Below are 22240 nucleotides of genomic sequence, written 5' to 3'. Positions count from 1 at the left end.
TATCCGGCCCAGACCAGCAGGATAAAAGGAGAGGGGGAAGGGGCCAGGTAACTTCGTAACTAATTTTGAAATCTCTAAGTAAGACAAAAAAAACATTCGACCCCTCAGAAGAACTAAGGAGGTTCTAGGACAGTAATGAAACTAGAGTAATAGCTAAGATATCCCTAACTAATGATTTGCCAAAATAAAAAAAAATTAAATAAACTGAATTTTGGATCGGTGATTTCTATTGCCAAACTTCACCGATAGCTCCCCTTCGCAGAATGCGCTAAATTCTGAGGCATCGATTAATTTCCATCACTATCTAGTTTGGAAACTAAGAAAAGAAAACGAAAGTACTTAAGGGGGGAGAGGTCGATGCCCGGGTACGGAACTAAATTACCAGACTAGCTACGGTCATCACTCAGACATAAGGATTTTTTTCCCTTTCTCTAACCACCATTTAGGTTAGTCCTTCAAAAATGCCTAGTTTAAAAAAATAGGAAAAATCTACAGCAATCATTCAAGCCTCAGGGAATTTACTAATTCTCCGGCATTCAGTGGTCACTCAAACCAATCCCTAACAGATAGGAAAGTTAAAAAAAAAAAAATCCAGGCGAGGCAACGACCTAGACCAACGACGGGAGGCTTCTAACAGCCAAGATTCCTTCCCCAAATCCCGCTCAATACAATGGCCCCCTTCGCTTATAATCCTCGAGTAACCATATCTTTTTTATGCTGTTTCTTATTTTTGCTAAAAACAATCCACAAAAAATCGTTTGATTTTTTTTTGTAATTGTCCTTACCCTCTGGAAATTTCCATCGCATACCAGAAAAGCTATATTAAAAAAACTTGAACATATAACATTAAGCAACTAGAAAAAAAAAAAAAAACAAGAATATACAGCGGAGCATATATACAATTACAAGAACAAAATTTAAAACAGTATTTTAACTTATCAACTAGTGCTCTCAAACGGGTCGGGTCAGGTCAACTCGGGTCGGGTTATCGGGTCGGGTCAGCTCGGGTCGGGTTGTCGGGTCAGGCTAATCGGGTCGGGTTGTCGGGTCGGGTTATTCGGGTCGGGTCAATCGGGTCAGCTCGGGTCGGGTTGTCGGGTCGGGTCAATCGGGTCAGCTCGGGTCGGGTTATCGGGTCGGGTTGTCGGGTCGGGTCAGTCGGGTTATCGGGTTGGGTTATTTGGTCGTGTCAGTCGGGTCAGTTCACTTTTGTCAACTGAGTTTAGGTTGAGTTTAAACTCGGCTGGAGTCGAAAGCTGCTGTTTTTCACTAGCTGCCTAATTAAAAATAGCAATTTTCAATTGATTTTATAGAAACCATAAATCTATTTTGAACACTTGCAGCTAGTGTTTTTATGATAAATGCTTATTTTTCTACTTGTGTGTACTTTAATTTTTAAATGTGGAAGATTGATTTTACCAATCGACTGTAATATTAATATCTACGCCAATATGGAGTCTGGATTTAGAACAAAACTAGAAGTTGTTTAAGCAACGCCAAAAGAGAGATTGGATATGGACGACCAAGCCCAAGCAGGGCCGCAGTGGCTCAGTGGTAGAGAATTCATCTCTGGTGCCTGGTGTCCAGTAGCGTAGCTAGAGTATTTTTCAGGGGGGGGCAATGAAGGGCCCAAGGGGATTTTGAGGGGGACATCTCCATTATATATATATATATATATATATATATATATATATATATATATATATATATATATATATATATATATATATATATGTGTGTGTGTGTGTGTGTGTTTGTGTATTCAAGGTGAATGTTTCCATCTTTATTGTTCATGATTTTACTCTTTGGAAAACAGTGAAAATATAAGAATTTAGTACCTCAAACAACTAGGATTCATTAATGTAATTGATTTCTAATATAAGTAAATAGTTATTTAATGATGGCGTTTAAAATATGTGTAGCTGGTTGACTTAAGTGGAAGCAAATACACTTTTACAGGTAAAGAAAATAACTTATAGGTTCATGCCTCTACTTGAAGAGGATCTTTCTATTCGTGTGGGCAGCAGCAAACATATCCACAACTTGTTAAAGATCTAACGATTTAGCAATTTTCTTCTCAATATAAAGTAACACTAAGTTTTTGAACCTATCATGAGTCATTGACTTGCGTATACAAGTTTTTAATCTTTTCAAAGAAGAGAATGACCTTTCACATGTAGCACTAGAAACTGATATAATCACAGAGATGATACCTAGCTTGTAGGTTTCTAGGAATGCGTTTTTGTAGACACAAAGAAGATCAACGAAATTCGTTAAGGAATCAGCTTTCGTTTTCTTCTCGTCTTCATACAACTTAATTGTTAGAGCAACCCACATTATGGTTTACTTCTTGTTTAATTATGCTTTTTTTAAATTATGCTTTATTGTTAATTTCAATGATTATTTTACATTAATCGTGTATAATGTATATTTATTATACATCAAATATTCTAAATATCTTGATCTATTTATTGATTTTTTTGCAACTAGTTTCTCTCATATTTAATGAACTTTCTACTTAATTCATTGTAAAGAGATGTGCTTTGCTCGAATAAATTTTTTCTATCATTTGTGTGCGCCTTACAGGTACATATATACAGAAAGGGAAAGTAAGAGATGCCACCAAAAAGTACAGAAAGTGCTTAAGTTCAAAAAGTAAACATAACAATACAGTGATGACGCCAGAGGGGGGCAAGGGGGGCGAGCGTTCCCCTAGTAGTTACTTCTGCCCCCTGACTGCCACCTAGACTGCCCCCCCCAGACTCGTACAATCTTTAAACATTCTTCATGTAGTATTATATATCAGTATCATAACCAATCTCATTGACAAATTGTAGTCTACTTTCCATGAATTTACTATGTGGCAGATTAATCCTCAAGCTTTCTTCTTTGAGCGTCTGGGTATGCACGCATATTTCTGTTTTCTAATTTAGCCCCTTTTGAGCTAAATTTTAGTTATACTTCTTTCTTATGATTTTTAATAATTGTGCCTAGCGAACAATAGTAGATTTGGTCGACTTGTTTTCTTCTCATTGGATCAACTTCGATTGGAAACAAAAGAAAGGTAAAACCAGTTACGTAACTTGTTTGTATTTGTCCAGGTTTGAAGTTTTCAGTTTCATATTTTGTTTTATTTAAAACTTCTTTTTTCTGAAACATTATTCTCGGCTTCCAACATTCAGAGGATGTGCTTATAACAGCTTAGTTTGCAACTACCAGGGCTTAATTTTTTGAAGGAGATAAAAAGAGTTGTGTTTTCCCTTCCTGCAAATGATAATAATAAAATTATGGAATGAAATTGATTCCCAATAAAATGTATTGTCAGAGTGCTGATCTTTAGTTAGTAATTCGTTTATACTAGTGCTCCTTTACTTATTTTGTTTCAAAGTACTGACGTGACGTCTACCATATTGACTAGGAACTGCTGCAAAATTCGTAGCCCAACCCAGACGTGGATTGGTGAAGTTTTACTTCTTCTTCTCTTCCCCCGAGAGTCAATATACTACCTTGTACAGTGCTCCAGCTTTTGCAGAAAAGTTAAAAAAATCTAGATTTCCTCGCACCACTGTTCGTAGTACTACCCCTATCAGATCTAAAATGGCGTCTTTCAAGTGTTATTTAAGTTTGGGAAATAAGTACACGTAATAGTTAGACGGAGCTAAATCTGCGGAATAAGAATGATCTAGAGATTGAAATCCTAGATTATGCAATGTCAGTTATGTTCGCAGGGGCTTGATGGACAGGTGTATTCTCCTGAAGGAACAGAATTCCTTTCTTTTCATTTTCCGCAGCGTTGAACTTTGAATTTTTCTTTCAGTTTTGTAAGTAATGTAGAGATTCTGGATTAAATATCTGACCATTGAGGAGGTAGTCTACCACTCCATACTTATACCAGAAGAATGTTCCAAATAGTTTTTCAACCTACTTCTGTGTCTTGAACTTCTTGGGGCGATGGAGAAATGAGTGCTACTACTCCATTGACTGTTGTTCCGATTCAGAATCATAGTGGTACAACCATATTTCATCTATGGTTACTATTCGTCAGCGAAATTGATCAGCATTACGGTCAAATTGGAAGAATACTTCTCTTAATGCCGTTACCCTTTTATTCTCCTGACATATATTTTGGGAACCCATTATGACGAGAACTTGCACATACCCAAGCCATTCTGAATTATGCTACCGACGAGTTCCAAAGAAATGCCCAGAATCCCTGACACAAGTTTTGCTGAGAAGGTAAAAACTGAGAAGCGGGGTGCAGACCTCAGACTATAATAAAATATAAATAACTTAAATTATTTTGTCACACAAAACCTGGGGTGGCCTAGGCCCTCCGGCCCCGGGCTATATCCACCACTGGCTGAAATGCTGCAATTTTCAAGAATAATGTCATAAATTGCATCCATGATTCCAGGAAGAGTCATTGCTTTTAATCATCCTGGATGTAAAGCATAATTTGTTGAGAAATTGCTACGTTTAAACTAAGCCACTTACTTCTTCACCACTATATATAACGGAGGAGAGTCCCGTGGTGTTTCACTGATTTCCTAATTAATTTACTTCGGTGACTTTCCTTGGTGGAACAAAAATGTTATAACAGTAAAGATCTGGATGTTCGTGAAATTATCTGTTTGGGCACACATAATCACTTCAGAGGCCTGAGAAACAATAAGAATTTCATTATTAATATGAAAATTTATATTTGTACATACAGAGATATGTTTTTCTAAATTACGGTTTCATTTTTCTACCTAGTACCTACACTTCTTCTGGATTGGACTACGACATTTTCAGCAGCTCCTCGTAAATTCTCTCTCTGGCACTCTCTCTCTCTCTCTCTCTACATATATATATATATATATATATATATATATATATAGAGAGAGAGAGAGAGAGAGAGAGAGAGGGAGGGAGGGAGGGAGAGAGCGAGAGATACGTAGCATATAGACGAATGTGTTTCTTGTAGCATACGCGAAAGTAATTCAATTTATGTTTAGGCTTCAAAAGTTTCATTGAAAAATATTTCTTGTGCAGACGTTACTTATTTGTTAGTTGCAAATTTTATTTGAAATAAGTTTAATTTATAATCATATAGATCTAACATAAAAACAGCAACGAAATACACAATGTAATGTAAAATAATTCAAACGTAATAAATATGTCATTTTTGGTATGGCAAATAGCCACCCCCAAAAATGTATCTGCCCCTCCTTTGCCCCCCTAAGAACTTAAAGCTGGCGTCATCACTGTAACAATATAGTATGGAGTTCTTGCATACTATTCATTGTTGGCGGAAAAATTTCTTCTTTTACTTTCTTTTCTCCACATCAAAGGATTACACCGAAAAGTTTACAGAAATGAAAATAAGCTTTTCATTGTTGCATTGTTATGTTCTCAATGATTTTGCATTGTAAATATTGGCTTTAAAAAAATATTAACACAGTATGTTAAACTTTCAGTTAAAGAAAATTTTCCAAGAATTGTGCTATATATTTTAAATTATGCTTTATGCTTTATTTTCTAAAATTATGCTTTTAAAACTAGTTTCCCAATGTGAGTGCATTTTGGCGTTCACCCAGTGTCGTGACCATAGTGCTCTCAAACGGGTCGGGTTGACCCGACCCGACCCGACCCGACTCGGATCGGGTCAGTTCGGGTCGGGTTACGGGTCGGGTCAGTCGGGTCAGTCGGGTCATCTCGGGTCGGGTTATTTGGGTCGGGTTGTCGGGTCGGGTTATTCGGGTCGGGTTGTCGGGTCGGGTCAACCGGGTCAGCTCGGGTCGGGTTATCGGGTCAGGTCAATCAGATCGGATCACGGTTCGGGTCAGTCGGGTCGGGTCAGTCAATTCGGGTCACGGGTCGGGTCGGGTCGGTCTTCAACCCGACCCGACCCGACCCGTTGAGAGCACTATTATCAACACATGTATATATATGAATATAATTATTAATTATACTGTAGAATATATACGTCTTGCCAGACTTACCTTTTTTAACATCTTGACTGCATAATTTTAATTCACTATTTATTTAATATTAAAATCTACACAGTAAGGATGATGACCCGTCCTTACATACGTTTTATCTATTTCAACTAGTAAGCTCGATAGACACATAGACTAAACCTTTTGGACAATCAGCGTCGAGTTTGAACAAGTTGTGGCGTGTCAGTTGGCTTCCAGAGGCAGAACAGCGAGGAAGGGTCAAGAGTGTCTATTGCGCATCATGTATTTCGAGCAACGCGTCAATATTAAGTGTTATTGTAAGCTGCAAAAAAGTAGCAAAGAAGCTCGCGAAATGTTAAATCAGTGGCTGACGAGGTGGCTTTAAAGACTGTTTACAAAGTGGTATGAGTGATTCAAAAGCAGCAATGAGTCAGTTGTTGGCGAACAACAATTGGGACACCTTGACGTCAAAAGGAGATGAAAGCGTGCGAAAAGTGGCACAAACGTTTCATTTAAACAGGCGAAGTACTATTCGAGAGATTTCCAATGAAAATAAACATTTCGTGCCGGTTTATGCATAGAATTTTAACCGACTATTTGCAAATGAGGGGAGTGAATGCGAAATTCGTTCCCTGACTTCAACCCCGAAATTTTAGACGAAAAAAATTCCTGTCCGTTCCCATCCTACGTACTCTCCGTATGTAACACCATGCATCTTCTTGTACTTCCCGAAACTTAAAACCACCCTAAAAGGAAGATGTTTTGACACCATTCTCGATATTGAGACCGTGACTACGGTGCAGTGTAAGACCCTGAAGAAAGAAGACTTCCAGAAGTTCTTTCAATCGTGAAAGTAACGTTGAAGTACGTGTATCATGAACCAAACGGAGCAATTTGAAGTATATTGATTCATGTTTGGTGTAAGCTTATAACTTGGTTTTTAATATAATCATTTACCTTTCTTCTTTTGGTCACCTCGTACATACTCTTACGGCCAGTAAGGTATGCCAAACTTCAAAGCAATCGATAAATTATAATCTAACTAACATAAACATACCTTTTACGTCAAGAGGGAGCAGGAATGGATTCAGCTACTATGAATTAAAGCTTCGATTTAACACGAACCATGAACACTATTAAGCATATATCTACGCCCATGAAGTTTCTTAGAATAACTAGCACAATAGTTCCGTGTAAATGACACAGATATGTTAATTGAACTATACTAATGGAGGCTTCATGGACATACCTTTATACGATCCATGGCACGTTTTCGTACCATGGTGCAGTGTTGTCTTTAACCTCTTATTTAAGCCCTATAACAGGCATTTAAGCCGGTTTTTTATTGGTCAAGTCATACATGGACCATAGAATACCCCAGATGTGTTTTGGAACCAGAAGGTTTATGTGGTGCCGCCAAATGGGGGCGGGGAGTGTGACATCACATTTTTTCTTGAGGCAATTTTTGTTTTAAATCCTGTCCTTAGTTTTAAAGATATCACATTGAAATTTTGCACATGTATTGTGTACCTAACTATGTATTTTTCCGGTGATTTTGAGGTCCCTACGTTAATCTAGGCCCGGGCCAGAGGTGCGCAAAATTAAAAAGAGTTAAATCCCCCCCCCAAAAAAAACAGTTTTCCCTGATTTTTCCGTTTCAGGTGTACGATACGGACAAGCAAATTGTGCCATTGGGAAGGTTGCTCTATTGTGAAGAAAACGAGGTGTGAACCATGATCCCACGGTAAATAGCAATGAAATAGTATCTGCTTGACTGAAAAGTCTAAAAATTTAACTCAAAAAGCGAGGATCGTATAAAGGTTTAAAGCTGTATGTTATTACCTAATCGAAAACTCAATAAGTATAGTCTATAATTTCAGCATCCTACCAAATAATACTGTAGTCTATGCCACATTTTAGTGAATTCGAGAAAAAACGGACTCATATAGCCTCGCTGCTTAAAGGAACGCTAAACTCAATTCGAAACAAGGGAGTTTCGTTTCACAATGTGAAACAATAGTAGTCTTCCAAACTATCTGAATTCTGTGGCGCATCCACAGGCGATCTACCGGGTTCGAACCCTTTCCCCCCAATAAGAACTTCATAACTCAACTAACATTTGTACACTTTCTTAACAGAAAAATACTTGTTTAACAGAGAAATGATTGATGTAGGCTAAAGTTTTGACTCTACAGTCAGTGACAAAAATTCTTTTCGTTTGATGAAATTAGTTTCGCAAATAACTTCAGAAAGGAAGGACAATTTGAGTTCAGTTTTCAGTAAATTAAAAAATAATATAATTTTATGTAAGTTCTAGCCTAGCCAGATCACTGTTATTTCCTAAAATAAATGTTACCAAACGGTAAGAACTTTTGTTGCTGATTGTACAGTGACAAATAGGCCGATGATACAATCAAAATGGTAACAGTTCACAACTGACTTCAACTTTCCACTTGGAATATACAATAACACACACAGATGGGTGCTTTCATCCGTTTTGCTGTCATTGAGGGTTCCACTGAACTTCATTGCAACACTTGGGCGTAAAAGAGACTGGGATTGTTTTTCTTTCGAGGAAAAGTGGGGGTCATAGGATTTATATTAATTGCGTGAGAGGATGAGTGAAAGTTAGAAAAAAATCACACAAACTACAAACGTCAAACGTCAAACCTACTATCAAAAACCGCCAAATCCATTTTTTTTTTTTTTTACTGAAATTGAGTTATTTATCGTTTGTTATATGTTTGATCTAAAGGAATTCCATGGAAACAGAATTTTGTTTAAAAGCTTAATATTTCATAGTTGAAATATGGGATTTTGTACATTTGTATATCGAGCTTCACTGCACGTTTTGCGAGATTACTCGAAACTAAGCGAAATGGATGTGGCGGATTTTGATACTAGGCGCCTCATTTAGTAAATATCTGATTAGTTCTTTTTGGGATACGAAATATAAAGGTAATAGATAAATAATTATGTTTGATCTAAAAAAAATGAGGTAAAATCTATTTAAAAAATTTATAACAAGCCAACTTAAAATAAGATTAAATAAAAAAATAAAAAAAACATGCTTTCCTTTATAAAACGTAACAAACAAAATAAAACAAATCATGCCAAAGAGTAAACAAATAAAGCAAATCGTACCCAAACAGTAAAAAATAAAACAAATCGTACCAAAAAGTAAAAAAGTAAAGCAAATCGTACCAAATTTTTTAAAAATATCGTACTAATAAGTAAAATACAAAACAAATCTTATCAAAAAGTAAAAAAAAAAAAATAAAACAAATCTTACCAAAAAGTAAAAAAAAAATATAAAATAAAACAAAACGCACTAAAAAGTAAATAATAAAACAAATCTTATTCAAAAGTAAGAAAAATAAAATAAATAGTACCAAAAATAGTAAAAAGAGTAAAACAAATCGTACCAAATAGTAAAAATATAAAACAATCGTACCAAAGAATAAAAAATAAAACAAATCGTATTAAGTAAAATATAACTCTATTTTCAAGCAAAGTACTTTTTTTTAAAAAAAATATATATTTATGCACGACAGAAAAGAAGCATGGGAAGTTGTCTCATATACTGGTGTTTCCCACGCTTTCCTTTTTAGTCATGTATAACAGAATTTTGTTGTTTCTTTTAAAAAAAAGTATTTTATTTGAAAACTGACTTTTTTTTTTGGTTTTTAGTATAATTAGATTTATTTCTTTATCTTTTTAGTGCATTTTATTTATTTTGTTTATTTTTTCTAAAACAAAATAAACGTTTCTAAGATCTAAAAAAGTATTGAACGCTCTATGTAGTGTTGTCTAGAGACGAGAATTTTGTCGTCTCAATTTTGGAAGTATATTTTGAAATTTGAGACAAGAAATTTCTCGAAGTCTTGTCAGTAACACTAGTTCACTCGATTCTTAGATCCCAAACACTGTATTAGTGTTACATAAGTCATACTATAAAAACTATGAATATATAAAGTAATTGATTTGTTATATAGCTTTCAACAGCGAGGCTATATGAAATGTGTATCTGCAGTTTAACGTGAGATCCGTACCACATGAACTCTCGCCTAGAATCGACCCCAGATCTTCCACAAATTGATGAAGTAATTGTACAATTATAATGAAAAGTATTTGACAACGTTACAATATCCACAAATCGATAAACAATATATAGTCACAGGGGAGGGGGAATGTCCAGTTGGGGAATGTGCCCACTGCCGTGGATTTCACACATAACTTATGATCTGATCTAACAATGATGAACTCGCCAAGTGAAGGATCTGTGTGAGAGACGAAGTATACCAAGACAGCAGTTACCGTATCAGATTAGCAACGAAAAACATAGTTCTTTAAGGCCAAAACATTATTTTTCTCGAATTTCTGGAAAGCTACACATAATAATTTATTCTCAAGTATATAATTTTGTTGTAACGTACCCTCGATATGATATAGTTAAATAAAAATTAGTTTATCAATTTATAATAACTTTCGACTATTTTCACTAACTGTAATGCATATTGGCGTTTTGCCAGCGTTATAATCTATATCTATACTTATATATATATATATATATATTTACATAATGTAAACAGGGCCGGATTTAGGGAGGTGCACCGGAGCACGTGCCCCCCCCCCCCTCCGTTCTGAATATAGACTATCTAAAGTGAGAACTGGCAGCGGAAATAGCAATACTTTCCTAAAATTTTATGTTATGTTTCCGTTTCGGGCTTAAAAGAGAGCGGAACTTATTTGCTAAACACAATAGTTGAAGTCAGTTCCTCATACACATCACAGATGCCTAAAGGCATTTAGAAAAAAATAAATTTGATTCAAATGTACTGATAGTTATTGGTGCAGCACCCCCCTCAGAAAATCCTGGATCCGGTCCTGAATGTAAGTGTCCATTCGTGTGTGCGGTGTTATCAGATTTTACATACAAAGGAATGGCCTAGAGCCAACAGTTCTAATTCTGTAAGAAGCTCTTATTTTTCTATTTTGACTAGGAACGTAGTATTTGGGGCCGTGAAAATGTATGCATGTTTCCCACAGTTTCAAAACACGCCTTGTGTATATGCAACCACCATTGCAGTGTGGTTGTGCATTCTTACATAACAACATAGGATAAACCTTGGGAATAGAAAGGGGACTATTTTCTCCCCGTAAACGGTGTTCTGAATTAAAAGTTGGTAACGACGAATGCTTACTCTTCTTACAAATGCTCTGAATAAGACCTGACGACAGCTTTTCTTTTATCATGAAGCTTGATTAATGTATGCTTGAACATCAGCTTCATTTTAATACATGGCGTGGGTATAAAATTTTAGTTTCACAATCACTCATTCATTTTTCTCATTTTTCTTCAAAGCTGCGCATGAAGATACTCACTCACATCATTTTGTTCAGCTGGATGAGAGCTATAGATTAGTGGACGTCTTATTTCTAAACATTCGTTTTATTAAACACTAATAATATTATTATATCCTATATTCGCTATACTGTCAGGGTGATGTAGTTGATAAAGGATCTTCCTTCACATTCTTATCCTATTCTCGTTGCAATATGGTTCAGAGATTCACAACACATAGTAGGCTATAATAAGTAGATACCTGAGGAACGCTAACTGGTAAAGCAGCTGAAGTATGGTACATTCTACATTATAGCTTCCCAGTTGCCGAAATCTAGATAGTGTAGAGTCTTAGTTCTGTTCAGCTCTTGCGTTTTGTGTAGGGCCTGACACGAATTGGGAGGCGACTTAATTCATCATATAGTGAACATGTATGACGAGATTTGTCTCAGTGAAACATGATTACAGCAGGAAATATCTTCAAGTAACATATTCTCAGATGTAACTTATGAACTTTTAACGTAAGATATAAGCTCTAACTTCACCTTTAAGCTTCCTTTTTCTTCTGTATCCTGAGCGATAATGGAAGTCAATTCTGTTTTTATTTTTTAAATCTAGTAATCCAAATGTGTATTCTCTTACATCCAAAATACTAAAATACATGATTGGGGGCTCTATTCTTCATCATAAGGTATTTGGGGACTTCATTGAATTAGATCTACTATACTTCTATCGGAAAAGTCAGAAATACGAGTAGGGTTGATGGAACTGAATGTGATGACCACATGAGACCCACTTAATCCGATGTTCGACCAACTCTAGGTCTACACATTTGCGAGAAGTCATTTACCTGCAAGAAATTATTTTGCCTTTGCTGTAGTTCCCCTTTTAGCACCAACGAACCTACACTTTAAGTGAAGTCTGAACTACCGTAATGCGCTCAAATTTGAAGGTACTTCCAGCGGAAATCGAACCCGGGCCCATAGACCAAAGGCACGTAGGCAACTGTAACTCAGAAAGGAGGGCTAAAGACGATTTTTATCTCGTCATGGAGCTCCTTCGTGGCTACTCTGGCTACATAGTTGTGGATGACACGCGGGTCTTCGGTGCGAGCGACTGGGATTTGATTCCCGCTGGAGCTCATGTAGTTCGGATGCAGTTAACCAGTAAATACATGTCTTATATAGTCTCTATGCTGAAAGGAAAAGTCAAACTTAAAAACATTCCTTTAAATTTGGTTGTATGTGTGGTGTTTGGGCCATGTGCTGTTAGCACATTGAATTCCATCAACCCTGCTCACATTTCTGACATTTTAGACAGAAGTATGTTAGATTTAACTTAGTGAAGTCCCAAATGCCTTATGATGAGGAATAGAGTCCATAACCATGCCTTTTAATAATTTGGATATAAAGGAATGCATATTTGGATTACTAGATTTAAAAATGAATAAGCAGAACTGACCTCCATAATTCCTCAGGATACAGAAGAAAAAGGGAAGATTAAAAGTATAGTTATCTTGAGTTCATGTGTTGTGAAAAGATTAGTAAGTTTAATCTGAGAACATATTATTTGAAGTATACATATTTTCTTGATATTTTCTTCTGTAACCACGTCTCAGGGAGCCAAATTCCACCATCAGTCTCCTATGATGAATTAAAAGTCACCTCCACATCCGTGTCAGACCCTAGACAAAGCGCAAGGGCTGAACAGAAGCAAGGCTCTACACTTTCTAAACTTCGGCAAATGCGAAGATGTAATATGGTATGTATTGGTTGTTAAATTAAAATTTAACTTTCGTTGCCAACATTGAGGCGATATTAGAAGATACTCTATAATTGGGCGTGGGGTTTAACCTGAGACCTGTGCACAGCATGCAAAGACGATACCTGTAAGACTATTACAAATTTCAAATTCGATGCTGAAAATAAGACATAGAAATAAATAAACACATAGTGGAAATACTAGACGTGCAACTGTTTGTTAGTAAACTGGAAAGCAATTGCATGCACATACTTCCCCCTGAAATTACACATGAAAGCTTTGGTTGAGAGAGAGTAATTTGTCACAGAGCATAGAGATACGGATTCTTCAGAAGCGTGGAAAGGGGAGGAGCGGGGAGAGGGAATGAAGAATACAAGGTAAGCCTACGTATTTCGTCTAAATCTTAAGCCATGGAGATCATGAATACAAGGAAAGAGAAGGGGGATGCTCTTGCACTTGGCTTGTGACCGTGACCAACAAACTATAAAGAAAAAGAATAATAATAAAAAAAGAACCTCGTATTATATCATAACGGAATTCCGCTATCGCGTAACTAATTTGTAACAGCTGTTAGTTATTGCTGTCTCTCCCCTCTCCCCTTTCCCCAATCTAGTCTTGTGTATTTGTGTTGTATAGTTTTGAGCATTGAGAGGAAAGAACAGGATTTTTGTATTAACGTAACTAGGTCATACTCAGTGGTTTAATCATCTTTTATACAATAATATTAGCTCTATAGAATTTATGATTATGTATGCTGGCGGACTGAAAAATGTATGTACACGTCATGTTAACGATTCACAAATCATTCTCATGTTGTGTATAAATAAATATACAACTATTTTTAGTTGAAACTACGGAGGCAGAACATTGCAAATTACTCTAGAAAAAAAAATTACGATTTTGGGTCGTTAACCACTGGGCAAGATAATGCTACGGTATCAAACTGACTTCAGGAGTCATTGATTACTACTATAGTTACATTTAGTATAATAATTTATTATATTAACTATTATAAATTGACTATTGTGTATTCTTTATAATCGTTCTATTAGTTATGCATAAAATGAAATTATTAAACTAATTGATTGCTTTATTTTCGTGTTCTTTGTCAGCAACGAGGTTATAAAGGACGAGACGTACAGTTTAAAGTAAAATCTGAACTACTATAGTCCGTTCGATTCTCCCCGAGCAGAAATCGAACCCCGAAACTTGTCAGTAAAAGGCATATACGCTAGCCACTAAACCAGTGAGGAGAGCTAGTGCAAAGTGTTTATAAAGTTACTTAACATTTTCCAGTTACACAAACTCTTAAACACGTTTCCCAGCGTTGTTCTGTGACAAAGATTATGCCAGCTATGCTCGAACGATTATTTCGAGCCACAAGAGTGAGGGAAAACGTGTTGTTTTTCAAGGTCATCACGTTGAAATTTACTGATTTCTTAAAATCTCTATGTGTGATCTAGGGTTAATGTTCAGGTTATTAGGGATGTTAAGGAATGTTAAGGTTTTGTTTAAAAAATACGAATTCATGTTCATAACAAACGTGCATAACTTTCGTTATGATAGTCCTTACGTCAAGCAAGTTTGTAATGACCCCGCGTAGCGTAGTCGCTAATGATTTCGTCTTTGGTGCGAGAAGTCCATGGTTCGATTACCCAGTGGGAACACTCGGTGGAAAAACTGGAAAAGATTTTTCAGGTCAGTGATCCTGAGTGAGGTATTCCTGGGTTTTCCTCATTTACACGAGGCAAATGCCGGAATGGTATCCAAAATATACATCCTACACCGCTTCGTTTCTTCCCCGATCCTTTTTTCCTTCCCTTTCCTCGGGAAGTATGATCGCCGTGGGATGTCATCTCTCATATGTGACTAGTTAACATAACCATAGATGCCGAAAGCCCAGGAATCTAAATCCTAATCCTAATCCTAGTCAATCAAGTTTTTGCATGATGGAAAATCTTAAATGACTTTTTAGTCATCCTGTATATAATTAATAGTGGTAATGTAATATAACTGTTCTCCCCTTTTTTCTTTTGCTTTATTTATTTGGATTAACATGTTACTTGCCTAATTACAATGTTATATACTATATAAGAATAGAAAAATAATCAAATATCAGCTGTACAATAGAAATGTTAAATATCGCTTCCAATGATAAAAGACAAACTTTATATTAATGCTAATGTTTTTATTACACACAGCACTTATTCTCTGTGCACTTGTGAAATAGTTTGTTATGTAGTGGCATATTATTTGATCCAAGAATTCTAGACTCAAGGTTTTATTCATTCTCATCTCGTCTCGTTTCTCAAACAATTCATTCTCGTCTCGTCTCGAATCTCAAACGATTCATTCTCGTCTCGTTTCGATTCTCGAACAATTCATTCTTTTCTCGTCTCGGTTCTCGAACAATTCATTCTTTTCTCGTGTATATTCTCAAACAATTCAATCTTATCTCGTTTCGAATCTCAAACAATTCATTCTCGTTTCATCTCGATTATCAAACAATTCATTCTCTTCTCGTCTAGATTCTCAAACAATTCATTCTCGTCTCATTCCGATTCTCAAAAATTCATTCTCGTCTTATCTAGATTCTCAAACAACTCATTCTCGTCTTGTCGCGATTCTCAAACAATTCATTCTCGTCTTATCTAGATTCTCAAACAATTCATTCTAGTCTTGTCTTGATTCTCAAACAATTCATTCTCTTCTCGTCTCGATTCGCAAACAATTTATTCTTGTCTTATCTAGATTCTCAAACAATTAATTCTCGTCTCGTCCCGATCTTCAAATAATTCATTCTCATCTCGTATCGATTCTCAAACATCGCCTCGTCTAGATTCTTGAGAATGTTTTCTCTTCTCATTTTATCTCGTCTAGTTTTATTGACTGAATATGTTACGAATATTGTGCACATGCCGTATTAGTCAGAGGTTATCAGGTTGATAATCTGTGTTATATGCAGAATAGATAATATTACCTGAAGTTTGAAATATTAGATTTCATAAGGGACAGAAGTAATAAGATGTAAGATCTTTTAATACTATATAATGGATAGCTCATTAGCAATAACTAATAGAAAGATACAGATAGAAAGAAATATCTATTAAATCAAGATTACTTTAAGAATAAGTACCGGTACGTTATCATTTATAAAGATTTGCAATAGTTGTGATCATAGTGCATTATTTGTCTTGTATTTAATAAGAAACAACTTCAACGTGTTGCCTTAAAACCTTATAATTTCTACAATTTATGAAATAGCAACATTTTTGTAATTTATGTGCAAAATTTGTGACCTGATTTTTTTTTCCTTATTTTTATCAAAAGCAATCCAAGAGCGTCACAGAGGTCCATGAAAGGTGTGATATAACAACATTTAAACCCTATTTTTGGTTGAAGAACGTTGTATAACGATAATCACCGTCTCCTTTAGCCTAACCGGCATAAACGTGGCACGTAAAACTCAAAAATTTCATTTCATTTTTCAATATAGTATATTCGCAACATATTTGCCAATAATTCGACATACTTTCACTAAAAATCTTACAATGTTACAGTTTTCTATTTCTTTGCTATATTTATCATTATTACTGTTACTTTTCCATTACAGGACGCAAAAAATTGAAGAAGCTACTGCTACCAATTCTGATAGGACTTAAATTGAAATATGCAACATTAATTCCAATTGCTTTGGGAGCTCTGGCTTTAATCTCTGGTAAGGCATTGGTAGTCAGCCTTCTATCCTTGGTACTGTCAGCGATAGTGGGACTAAAGAAGATTTCCAGCAACGAATCCAGTACCTATGAAATAGTAAGCTATCCACAATATTCACACTCGTACGGACATGGAGGTCACAAAAGAAGCTACGAAGGGTCAGATGGCGATCTTCTTGCGCAGTCTTTAGCCTATAGAGGCTATCGTAGTCCACAGTACTCAGGAGAGGTTTCAAACACTGTGAGGCATTGAAAACAAGAGTTTGCAAATGTATGATTTACATTACCTTCTTTACTAAGTATAGATAAGTACCTGTATTGTACAGAAAGCATTTCTTGACACTTTAAAGAACAAAGTAAAAATATTAGTTTTATAATAGCTTTGTTAAACTATGTGCTTTCTTTACAAAAGTTTATAGAATTTACAAAATCATCTGATCTACCTTCCTAAGCATGAACAGTACTATAGTTTGTAACCAACATGCAAGGGTAAGGCATTGGCCGATATCAAATTGTACGTACTATCACATCTAAATTATGTATACATTTTACTTAATAATACAATAATATGCTATTGAAAAACATGAAGAAAAAAACTTAGACCTATACCGGTAAGTCTTGCCCTGCAAGCAAATTTTGAAATGACGATATACTGAACTATAGTACTCGCGCCGAGTCGTGAAGCTTGACCTAGATCTACCGATTTCACCACCCAATAGAAAGCGAGGGTTTTGTTCCAGTCGTCAACCTCCACCCCTCAAATTTTGTCACTGTCATCTCTCGCGCTACACGGAAAACATCTCCCGAGAGTACAGTGTTGTCAGATTGGCGTCAAGTTCCGTTTTGTTAATTCTTTTTTGTTGCGTTATATTTTCGTTGTTACTATTGTTACCATTTTAGAATAGTTGTTACAGTAGTTATTGTTGTGTGGTGTTATTATTGGCAATTTTTAAATGCCTTTTTTATATACTCGTTTACTGTCTTCAAAGTTTGGCAACATTGTTGGTGAATTTCAGCTGTTCGACGTTTCCCCAAGTGTGCGCTTGGGAAGCGGCTCCACGAATTGTACCGAAGTTTTACGATGTGCTGGAGCTCAAGCAAAATATTTCTATGATTGGCTTAGAGCCCAAGCTTCACGACTCGGTGCGAGTACTATACACTCGGAGCAGAATGAGTAATGAACTGATATTAGAGCACCGGAGTAAATTCAATAACTAACTGTTTTGTACTAGCTATGGTATCTTAAATAAACTACAAATACCGGTACAAATCACTGAAGAAAACAGAGTTTATTTTAATATAATGGCTGTGTAGCACTTTCGCCAATTTATTGAACATATTGGTTTCATCAAAACTGTGACAGTATCTGATGAATGCAATATGTTCAGTTTGTAGGCAAAACCGTTACATAGTTATTTTATTAATATAAACGTGCTTTTTTCTGTGATTTTTGTTAAAGTTTATGATATTAGGGGAAAGTGTTATTCTGTTGCCACATATCTTGAATATTCTGTTGAGGTGTCCTCTCTATATATAAAGAAATAAGAAACTTCTAATGAAAAGATGCTTATAGAGGACTCCTTAGCCGAATATTAACGATGTGACAACAGGGTAAAATGTCAATCATTAGTTATTTTGCTCAGAGTAACCCCCTTTCTTTTCGGTTTCAATGTTGATCCTCATATAACAAAAGCGGTAATAGATAGCGAAATATTATTTTTTGATAAAAGATTCAGTGCCCAAAGCGTAGGTTACATTTTTGCTCCTATTTCAGGTTGCTTACCCTTGTCTCGTCGCAAATTTAAGCTATCTCGTCTCAAAATATCATGATATTAATATCCGTCTCGGAAAATGTATCTATTGTTTACTAGAAGATTTCTGTCTCTTGGGCAGCTCTATCTCTATTGTTTATGAGTTGAAACTCTCTCGTCTCGAACAAAGGTGTTGTGAAAGTGATGTCTTGACTCGGAAAATGTATTTGTTATACTACTCGAGGAAGGCCTACCCTTGATCCTCTATTGAAGCCGGAAGTTTATAAGTTACTACACTACTTTTATGTTCATTCACATTGCTACGTTAAAAAAAAAAAAAAAAAAAAAGTATTCAAAGAGTTACATTGGTCTTTAAATTAGTGACTTGTCATAGTATAGCATATTCACTGATTCTTTGTAATTTTACGGACAATTCCTACACTTTCACTTACTAATAATCACAACTTCTCTTGAATTTTAAGCATTAATTGGCCCTATACATAATGCACAAATTCGCTTGGTTTTCTACAATATCGTTATCCGAAAATGCAAATAGAGGTATTGTTAATTTAGGAAACGTGTGTATTGCAGAACTTGTCTGTTTTCGAGCGGTCCAAAGCTCTTGGGGAGTGCGCGTTTAAATTCAATATGAGGATAAATTATATTAAAATTTGTAAAATCAGCCACAGAATTAGACTAAATTTACAGAAAAATGGGTCCCCAGGACTCACCCCCTCCATACCCCCCTGCTGAGTGCCTGGTAGCGTTATGTGGGTGATCCTAATGTGTTGCAATAATCACTCCTAATATGTTGCATCGGGAAGACAGCCGTGAGTTCTAAAATTAAATAAATTGTTTCTAAAATCATTAATTCAAGTACAATAAAGTCTACAATTTTAAGAACTACTATTACTAATATAATCTAATATAAATAAAATAAAGTTTGTTTGTGTGTTTGTCTGTCTGTCTGTCTGTCTTTGTGCGGCCTGGGGACCAGACTAGTGGACCGAGAGTTACCAAATTTTGGTCAGGGGTACCCTGGCCCAGGCCCCACATCAAGACAAAGCGGTTTTTTCAAATTTCGAACCAGGGGTGTCTCAGGGGGAACGTTTACCGGGACATGTAAAAGTAGTAGAAAATGACCGATGTTAGTGTCGAATTCATAGTTTTCGCAATCGCTGAAATCAATGGTGAAACCCCGATCACATTAACTTCCAAATTCACGCTAATCGGCTCCGGGCCGGGGTCACCGGGGGGGGGGGGGATACCGAGACATGTAAAAGTAATAAAAAAATGATCGATATTAGTGTCAAAATCCATAGTTTTCGCGTTCGCTGAGATCAATGGTGACATTTCCATTAGCGATGACTTGCAAATTCAGCTACAATTGTATGCGGACCGAGGGTCGGCGGGGGGATACCAAGACATGTAAAAAATAGCCCAAAATGACCGATATTAGTATTAAATCCATGGTTTTCGCTGTCGCTGAAATCAATGGTGAAACTCCAATTGCATTAACTTCCAAATTCACGCTTTTCAGCTCCGGGCCGGGGGTCACCGGGGGGAGGGGTGGGGGACGGTGCGATACCGAGACATATAAAAGTAATCCAAAATGATCGATATTAGTGTCAAATTCATAGTTTTCGCTGTCGGTGAAATCAATGGTGACACTTCCATTAGCGAGGACTTGCAAATTTAGTTACAATTGTATGGGGGCCGGGAGTCAGCGGGGGGAGGGGGATACCGAGCTATGAAAAAAAAGCCCAAAATGACCGATATTAGTATCAAATTCATAGTTTTCGCCGTTGCTGAGATCAATGGTGATACTCTCACAGGCGTTGACTTCCAAATACAACCCCCATGCGAAGCGTGGGTATATTCAACTAGTAATATAATAATAGTAATAGTGGTTTGAAATAATTGTAAATGTTAGGATATTATTCTAAGGACCTATAGTTAGTTGGTTTGTTGCTTTAAATTATCTATAAAGTAGTACTCCTCTCAGTTTCACAATCCTTAATATATCTAAGGACATCTGGTTACATGTATATATGGTCTACTCCACTCAGTAACCAAGTTTCAGGAATGTCAACATTTCAGACAATCTACTCATTTCGTGCCTTACTCTTTAAAAGACTCTTCACTTTAGCCAGTTTATAACTGCCTTACAATTACTTTAGAGCTCAACACTATTTCCATGTATTCAGACACTTACAGCTTAGAACAAACATATAATAACTTCAGCCACATCTGGCTCATTTTCTCTTACATTAGTTTTATCCATCAAAAACATGAACCAGTTACGTCCTTCAATAGTTCTTTCCCCAAATTAACACTTTGTCTAATAAACACATAACACCTTGTCCGATATATTCTGATTAAAACCAAATACACTATATACTATCTTAACAGTAAAACTATTGATAATATAAAGCAGAAATAGTAGTAGTAAGGAAGAGAGTTTATTGATATGGTTGTATGATAGTATCCCAAGAACAAATTCCATCTCAGATCTTATTTCTATATTGAAACTGAGTCATAGATCTACCTCCAATACTTTCAATATTAAGTCCTCTTACTTTGTACGTCTACCGTAGCTTCACAATGCGAAACAAAACCCAGTTTGTTGTGAACAAAACAATTGTACGAGGGCTGTCTAAAAAGTATCCGACCTTTGGCCAGAAAAATAGTTGCGAATACCTGACAGATTTGGGACCCTAATCCCCTTCAAAGTAGGCCCCTTGTGCTTCCACACACTTAGCCCACCGATCCTTCCACTGCTGGAAACACCGCTGGAAGTCTTCTTTTGGAATGTTGTTCAGCTCCGTCGTCGTGTTCCGCATTATGTCTTCTCTACTCTCAAAACGTTATCCCTTCAGAGGCGTCTTCAATTTTGGAAACAACTAGAAGTCACAAGGAGCCAGGTCTGGAAAGTAGGGAGGTTGGCGAACGGTTGTAATTCCATGTTTGGCTAAGAACGTGTGGATCAATTATGATGAATGTGCTGGGGCGTTGTCATGATGGACGTGCCAGTTCTTCGCTGTCCAGATGTCTGGTCTTTTGCGCCGGACTGCGTCACGGAGTCGCCTGAGAACATCTTGATAGTACTCCTTTGTCACTGTTTGTCCTTCCGGTGCGTACTCGTGATGCATAATTCCACGGGCATCGAAGAAAACAGTCAGCAACACCTTGATTTTGCTTCGCACCTGCCGCGCTTTCTTCGGCCTTGGAGAATCGGGATGCTTCCATTGAGACGATTGTTGTTTTGTTTCTGGGTCGTACCCGTACACCCATGACTCATCTCCAGTTATCACGGAATTCAAATACCCAGGATCAGTGTTGGTGGTGTCCAGAAGGTCCTGTGCAACGTCAAAACGGGTGTCTTTTTGTTCCTGAGACAACAACTTGGGTACAAATTTAGCAGCCACTCGTTTCATGTTCAAATCGTCACGCAAAATTGCATGTGCAGAATCTTTACTCACTCCAACATCATCTGCAATCTCCCGCACTGTCAAACGGCGATCTGCCATCACCAAATTTCGCACCCGCTCAACAACAGCTGCATTCCGAGCAGTTTGGGGCCTGCCGCTACGCTGCTCACTCTCGACTGATGTGCGGCCATCTTATAATCGGTTGAACCATTGTTTAATTTGTGTTACACCCATCGCATCTTCTCCAAACACCTGCTGAATCTTACGAATTGTTTGGCTTTGAGAATCACCCAGC

The 22240-nt window shown here is 36.6% G+C and overlaps 1 protein-coding gene across 1 annotated transcript in view; it reads left to right on the top strand.

The window, feature by feature from the left end:
• Nucleotides 1–17016, top strand: part of LOC145666208 (uncharacterized) — a 36260-nt gene extending 19244 nt beyond the window's left edge. Inside the window, exon 2 of the mRNA XM_081733275.1 lies at nt 16661–17016. Coding sequence (XP_081589401.1) covers nt 16661–17016 — 356 coding nt within the window. The remainder of the gene's footprint in view (nt 1–16660) is intronic.
• Nucleotides 17017–22240: the final 5224 nt, after the last annotated feature.

Source organism: Thermobia domestica, chromosome 12 (assembly GCF_964235325.1).
Source record: "Thermobia domestica chromosome 12, izTheDome1.hap1.1, whole genome shotgun sequence".
Taxonomy (NCBI): domain Eukaryota; kingdom Metazoa; phylum Arthropoda; class Insecta; order Zygentoma; family Lepismatidae; genus Thermobia; species Thermobia domestica.
Note: the sequence above shows the minus strand (reverse complement) of the source record. Positions and strands in the feature narration are given on the sequence as shown.